Consider the following 7,501-nt stretch of genomic DNA (forward strand, 5'->3'; position numbering starts at 1 on the left):
AGGAGTAACTTTATTCAGGAAGCAGAAGTTTATAAAAAGTGAAAGCCTCTAGCAATCCCTTGAGTTATTATTTCAGGAACATATTTGATTAATATCTTTCTCTCTATCTCTGCTTTTAATATGTTCTTTGCCAAATGTATTCTTTTTTATTCATTATTCTCCCCTGCTCAGTCTTTTTGCTTTTCACTGTTTGGCCAAAAAAAAACCAAACCCAAAACCCCCACTACTTTTATTTTATTCAGTGACCTTATTTCAGTATGCAGCTTCTGGCTTGTTGGGGGTTTTTTTTGCCTTTGTTGCTTCCTTTTTAAAATTTAACCTTGTGTCTTTTTTGTTCCTTCCTCCCTGTTAGTTTGCTGTGGGCAACTGCTAAAGGAAACTGTTGCAGGCAAGACAAAACTTGGAGAACTCGTTAAGCCTTATCTTGACAGTGGATCCCCAGGTACTGTTGTCTCATTACACTGTAGTTACAAATTTGTTGCAAAAATCTTAATTTGGGAGTGCATTTCTCTCTTGGTCAGATTCTCATCTGGACTAGATCACAGTAACCTGGAAGTTGATGAATTCTTATTCCTTACGTGTGACCTGAGGTGCTGTGGGACAGGGATCAGATTTCTAAGCTCTTTGATATCTTCAAAGCAGAGAGTTCACCATTCTAGTGAAATTCTGGTGGTTTTTGCACGTTCCAAAGTTTGATTTCCACGTTTTAAGCTCTAAATCAAAATCAGAATTGTGATACAGATGCATCATTTCAAAATATTAACTGTTCTTTTCAGCACAGAATCACGTTCCATTTTTCTTTCAAGCAGACTCTGCTTTTAAATACAGATTTTGGCTTGTAGAATGTTGCTGTAAATTACTTTCACACAAATATTTTTACTTAAAAAACCAAGTTTCTTTGCGTGCCATTTTCTTATCAGCATTTTTGGTTGTAGGAGGGGACCACCACTAAGAATATGTAAGCATATTTTTATCTTTTGGAAGGCTCTGCAGTGATTTCAGAGAAATCATAAATACTGTAAGCTCCTCAGGGCAGCAGCTTAAACTTGCATGTCTATTCATTGCCTTGCACAAGGAGAGCTCTCTGTGTGTGGTGGGCATTAAAAATCAGACAAGATCTGTAGTTCCAAAGCATAAGTTGTATTTCAGTCAAAGGGTGTTTATTTTTTCAAATTACAGTGGCCTGGAAGAGGAACTTTCAGTCCTGTTTCTGGCAACAGGCCACGTGGTTACCAATGGTGCAAATGTAAGGAGATGATATTGCTGGAGAAATCTTGGTTAAAGTTTAATATTAATGGGATTTTGAGGAATTTCACCCCCAGAGTACAAAGGAATCTTAATTATCTTTTTGGCAAGGAAAGTCATTTGGTGAGGTGGAAAGCTTGAAATTCCACTGCCTCTAAATTTCGGTTATGGCTGAGATGGGAGTTTGGATGATCTGTTTATTCAAAGATAAGTCCTTTAGGAGCTTTCTTTACTAAAATGCTCTTTGTCTGTTTTATAAACTTCATCTTAACTATTCAAGTTCCTTAAAGGAGGTACTAAAAACATTCCCAGTAGAGTAAAATAATGTCACAGGCTGTAATTTTTAGCCATGTCTAAAAATATGCATATCCTTACTCCAAGAGAGCTGCTTTCATTTCAGGAAAATGAAATTGAAGTTGTAATTCCTTACTTCCTCTAAATCAGAAATTATCTCAGATTTAGACTGACAGGTTTTTAATACAGCATGCCAGGATAAAGCTGTATGATGCTTCTGAATGTTAATGGGAATCACAACTGTGTTTCTGGGCATTGTGCTAAAAAATTCTCACTTAATTGTTTTTGCTTATGTGCACATAGATTTTGTTTGGTGGGACATCCTGGAAAATTAAGGGCTGAATAAAAATGAATATTATATGGCAATAGCAGAAATAATAAGTTTTGTCATTTTGCCTAATCCTCCTCTCCCAGGGATAACAAAGAATGAATTTACATTAGTAAACACTAACAAGAATTCATTACTGCCCTCACAAGAGGCTTGGAGAAAATGAAAGAGCAGGGTACACTGAGGAGAGATGGGCAGAGCATCCTGGGTGTCTTGCTGCACAGTTACAAGCAGGTTAATATTTAGGAAAGATTCTCGCACTATTATTATTTAGCTTCAAGAAAATCACATTTGAATAGAGTTAGTTTAGGCAACAGCAAGACAGGATTATAACTGGAAAAGCAATTAGAACTTCAAAATTGTTACTGTATTTCTAGTTATGCACTAAGTAAGCTTGTTCTTTGTGCAAGGAATTGTGCAAGTGATGTTCTCATGGAATATCCTGGAACCAAAGGCAGACCAGGAGAAATCATTACTGGTCAAAATGGAACTACTGCCATAAAATCTCCAGGGGTTCCTCAGATGTTCTTAAGAAGTTTGCCCTGGGGACTGAGCTCAGCGTGGTTTCCCTTCTCGTGGACACAAGTGACTGCACACAATGAGTCATTTCAGATGTGCCAACAGGGTACCTTGTGGTGACAGAAAAAGGCTCAAAAAGCAGCTTCTTCAGAGGCAATTCATTCCCAAGTTATTGAGGCTGGCCCTGACCATTCTGTTCCAGTCCTGGGTGACTAACTCAGGTCACTTCTTAGTTTTAGAATTCACAAACATTATTTGTATTGTTGTGAGGTTTTTTTCCTGTGCTGCTGCTTCATGTTTACAACATGGATTTCAAAACCAGACCAGAAAATTCTATTATTCACCCCAGAAGGCAACTCAGTGAATTCCCATTTTCTAGTATTTCTAGTGTTTGCTCCCTCGTAAAGACCTTATCTCTTGCTTTATCCAACTCCTCAGTTTTGTATATGGTGATTTATTTTGCCTAACTAAGGTAGCAGAGATGTTTTTGAGCCCATTAATTTTTTAATTCCCAGGACATTCTAGTCCACAGTTGGTGCACACTAGGTATTAAAAAATGCACTTTCAGTGAGAAGTTCAGCAACCTGACTGGTTTCTGTTTATTCTAAACATAGAGTTGTTCTTTGGACAACGGGTCTGAAATGCTTAGATTTTTTTTTTCCTTCAGGATATTATGATTTTCAGTGAATCCTGGGCAGTTATTGCTAACTCTGGGTACCAGCATTGGGGTCTGATACCAGTCTGCTGGTCACTAACTCCAGTTAGTTTAAATCTTGGTCAGTAATACTAAATGTAGCACACGTCCTTTGCTTGGGCAGCCTAGGGAGATTTCCATTTGGAGTAAGAGGTGAGCACAGTGGCCAGAGCCCTTCCCTGCCCAGGAAGGCAACTCCCATCAATCAATTTGTTCAATTTGATTCCTTCTGAAATATTAAAAGGCTGTCTCCTAGTCCGTCCTCCCCTTCTAGTAATTCAGAATAGGGACAAATCCATTCCTAGACTTCACCAGCTCAATGAAGACCTTTATGCAGCGTTTTGTGTCCCCAGGTTGCTGGAATTCTGAGGGCTTAGGCTGCCTTCTGGAATTCATCTGCCTGATGAATTCACAGTTCTACCTGCAGGAACTGCCTTCACCACGTTACAGGTGAATTGTTACAATTTGAAACCCATGAAAAAGAGAATAATCCAGAAAGCAGATCTGCTTCTTACCCTCCAACCCTTCCTTGTTTGCCCCTTCAGAGGTTAAATTAATTAATGAAAATAAAAGCAAAAGGTTTTGGCATTGGTGGGGGGGCATCACAAAGATAGGAAAGGTCAGCAGGCAGTTGCAAATAAATTTTCATGCTGTTCTCTGTCTGATTTTTATGGTGAAATTCCATGGAGTGATCACTGCTAATTAATAGATCTGTTTGCAGGGCTGCAATAAATGGAGCTGAGAGAAGTGAAATGACAGGAAAACAGAATGAAGAGCAGGGGGGGGAAAAAATCCACTCCCAGACCAGTAAGATTCTGCTTTTCAGCTGGGAGAACTGCTCTTAGTTTGGGTAATTGGTTTTTTTTCCCACCAAAATGAAGATTTGGGTGGCAAAGGGAGCTGATTCATGGCAGACAGATAACGTTGCACTGTTGGCAGCCTGTTAGATTTGGAACACACACAATCTGTGTTGGTTTTTCCCCTTCCTTTTTCTATTTTTTAACTAGTACTATCTGAAGGTGTCCCCTGTGGCAGTCAGCACGTGGGGGGTAACATCTGGAACTCCCTAATTTCTCCAGTTTTTCTAATAAAACCTATTACAGTACAAATGTAGATTGAGCTCCCCCCACCCCTCTTATTTTCAATTGGAATGGTTTTAAAGGGGTGCTTGTTTAGTGGAGCCTCTGAAAGTTGGGGTCCCCTGGTGACTGTGATCACAGCCTCACCAAAAGCACCTGGGGTTTCTCCTTGGCTTTTTCTTCCCCCCCCCTTAAAACCAAATTAAGATTCTCATCACCGAGCGCCAAGATTTGACAATAGAGCAGCTTCCTCTTTTGTTCCAAACTTGCAAAGAGTTGCAGAGTTGAAAGGCTGAGTAAATCCTGCTATCTGAGGAGGTAAGCTTGGTGTTAGGGCTTGTTTTTAACAGTGCTGTAGTGGTGAGCTGGAAGCTGTCTGAACATTGGAGAGGGACCCTTTGGGAGCTCTGTTGGTTTCCAGCAAGTCTTTGCACGCAGCGTGTTTGTAGTAGCTGAAGACAGCACATGGCTCCCTAAATAATTTACAAGTTGATTAATAGACTCACATGGGTATAATTAGAAGAGGGAGAGACAGCAGCTCCAGTAACGGGTACAGTGCTTGGGGGAACTGGAGACTTTATATTTTTTTTCAAGAAACTTTCTAGGGTGCTGGGCGTTTGAAGATAAGTTGGGAAGAGCTCAGTGCCTCTTCTCTTTTGAAGTGGAAATAGGACAGTTTGAATCCGTCGAGTTTAATTTTTCACAAGCTTTAGGGGCCCTGCAGTGCAACTCCCTTTTTATTATTGAAAAAAAAAAAACCACCCCTCCGTTTTTCTTTCATTTTTTTTTCCACACACACACGGAGCCCAAACAGTAGCTAATAAACAAATTGATTTTCTGCTTTATTTAAGTTAGTTTTCTAACGCTGCTCCACGTTCAGCTATAGATGCACCCCTAAAATATGTGGTGTGAAGTTACACAGATATTTATGAACAAACCAGACTTTAATGTATGCATTTTAAAGAAACCTTCACCTCTGTTTGACAATGCTTTTGAAGTAGCTCCGTTTTTCAAGTCAAACTTTTGACTTTTCCTCTGGGACTGCTACAAAGGTTGGGTTTTTTTTTTTAAGGGAAAAATAGGTAGCAGTCTTTTTTTCCTACTAGGAGGAAATTGGTGGTCAAGAGAACAAACTAAAATTTAAATATTATACTTTTTTTCCCCCTGCTTTTGTCCATATTTTAATAAAAGATGTGAGGTTGTAGAATAGAAATTTTTGCATGAAATTACATAGGCAGGAAGTTGTCGTCTCCTTTCCTGAATTTTTCTGTTTTCATGTGTTGAATCACTACAATGTGAGACATTAGAGTCCCCTTTTCCTTCCTTTGAAAGTCTAAAATAGATTTTTCAGGAGTCTACACAACAGGCAACAATCCAAATTGCTGCATCTGGCTGAATAACACTGGGGAGATCCCGTCTGCAAAGACATTTTGAAAGGCCACCCCAAATAATAACAACAACAACAACAACAACAACAATAATAATAATAATAATAATAGTAATATTTTAAAACCTCACCCCCAAAACCCAGCCCTGGAAGCCAAACCAGACAAAATTAAGTGTGATTTTATTTAAGAGTGCAGTGCAGTTGTTTTCTGGAGCAGATGTGCTAATCAGTTAGGGGTTATGGTTCTACCTGTGGACATTTTGCCACTGTCCTGCTTTTGCAGCCAAGTTCACCATCATTATTGTTACTGGAGCATCAGTGGTCCAGGTCTGGGCATGGTGGCTGAGGGGATAGTGCTGCTGGAGTCTGTGGGTTTGCATGGAGGAGGGGGTAAAACAGCTTGTAAGTGAAACTATCCCAGATGCCATAGCTCCCATTTTTGGGATCATTGTGTCCTGCCAAAGTACCACAAATCCACAGGGATTTGAGTGAAGTCGTGGCCCTTGGCCATGCAAAGTCTCACTCTTGTCAGGGGCTTTTAAACAACCAAGCATAATATAAATAATAAAATAATATAAATAATATAAATAATTTTGATTTTTATTGCTGATAGCCATTGATAAAAAAACCTTAGAAATTTGGTGCTTCCTTTCCTGGTACTTGCAGCAAAGGGTTGTGAACTTGAATCCTGTTGTTTTTTTCTGGCTGGAGATGGAGATGGAGAAATCTGGGATGGAGAAATTACACGAGTTTTTACAGGAAAACTGGCAAGAAAAGAACATTCTATAGTGGTAGTGGAGGGTCTTTGGAGTTTAACACCAAATTCTGGCTTTGACTCTATTGCCAGACATAGACAATCAGGCTTTTTTGGATGCCAAGCAAAACATTCAAGAGCTCTTGTGGATCACTCTGCATTTTTAAATGTCCCTGTCAATGTGGCTGGAGGAGCAGCAAGGGGACAAAGACAGAACAGGGCAGCTGATGCTGGTTTTGGGGATCTAGACTGTGTGTTGGCACCAGGCATTGCTGGGGAAGGACAACAAAAACCTCTCCATGTCCTCTCTGCTCCTCACATGGTGAATTGGAATTTGGTGGAAAAAACCAAGATGTTTTTCACCATATTCATCAGACCAAAAGTGGGTTGTTTGTTGTTTTTTATTATTATCACTGTCAAAAAAAGGGGGTTGTGGCCAAATTCTGCCCTGTCATAAGCCCTGTCTTCTTTGGCAGTGCTGGACTAGCTCAGAAAAGGGGAGGAAATAGGGTACTTGGTTGGTAATGGGAATGAAGTGTTCATGGCTTAGCACTGTGGTCACTGTCCTGCCTCTATCTGTGTTCTCTGCAGAAGCTGAAGGAGTAAAAAGCAGCAGTGAAATACATATTTCATTCCCAGGTGTAGAACCTTTCAGGTTAGAAACATCCCAGTGAAGCAACTGAGTAGCTTTTGTCCTGCAGGTGGGTAAACTGAGGCAGAGAAGCTCATGGAAGTGGAGCCGTGTGGCTGGGGAGCCAGGTGTGCAGATCCTGACCCTGCTGGCAGGTGGATCCTCCCAGGGCCTGGGCTGTCAGGGAAATGACACAGACACTGGGACAGCATCACAGAGCCTGGTGTTAGGGGGGAGAAAAAGCTTTTTGCAGGCTGGATACTCCATTTAGACTGAATTTTCCGTTGCTCAATCTGAAGATGCCACTAAGAGGTAATGCAGGATGAGGGGCTGGAATCTCATCTGGGCACTGAACGTGATCAGAGGGAGATTCCTGAATTCCTGGCTTGGAAACTGTGGGCAGGAATGATGCTCCTTCAGTGGGCATTGCTGAAGGTCTGGATTGATCACCTCCCATTTGATGGATGGTTTGGGACTCTTTAGAAATGGTCTCTCTTCCTTTTGAACGCAGCTCATGATCCCTTTACGTGACTAAACCCCTCAAAAACCAAACAAAAACCACCCACAAAA

At 40.6% G+C, this 7,501-nt stretch overlaps 1 protein-coding gene across 1 annotated transcript in view; it reads left to right on the top strand.

Moving 5' to 3' along the window:
* AK8 (adenylate kinase 8) overlaps nucleotides 1–7,501 on the top strand; it is an 81,304-nt gene that overhangs the window by 34,423 nt on the left and 39,380 nt on the right. Inside the window, exon 10 of the mRNA XM_009998976.1 lies at nucleotides 353–442. Coding sequence (XP_009997278.1) covers nucleotides 353–442 — 90 coding nt within the window. The remainder of the gene's footprint in view (nucleotides 1–352; nucleotides 443–7,501) is intronic.

The sequence above is a fragment of the Chaetura pelagica genome, unplaced genomic scaffold (assembly GCF_000747805.2).
Source record: "Chaetura pelagica isolate M959 unplaced genomic scaffold, ChaPel_1.0 scaffold405, whole genome shotgun sequence".
Classification (NCBI taxonomy): domain Eukaryota; kingdom Metazoa; phylum Chordata; class Aves; order Apodiformes; family Apodidae; genus Chaetura; species Chaetura pelagica.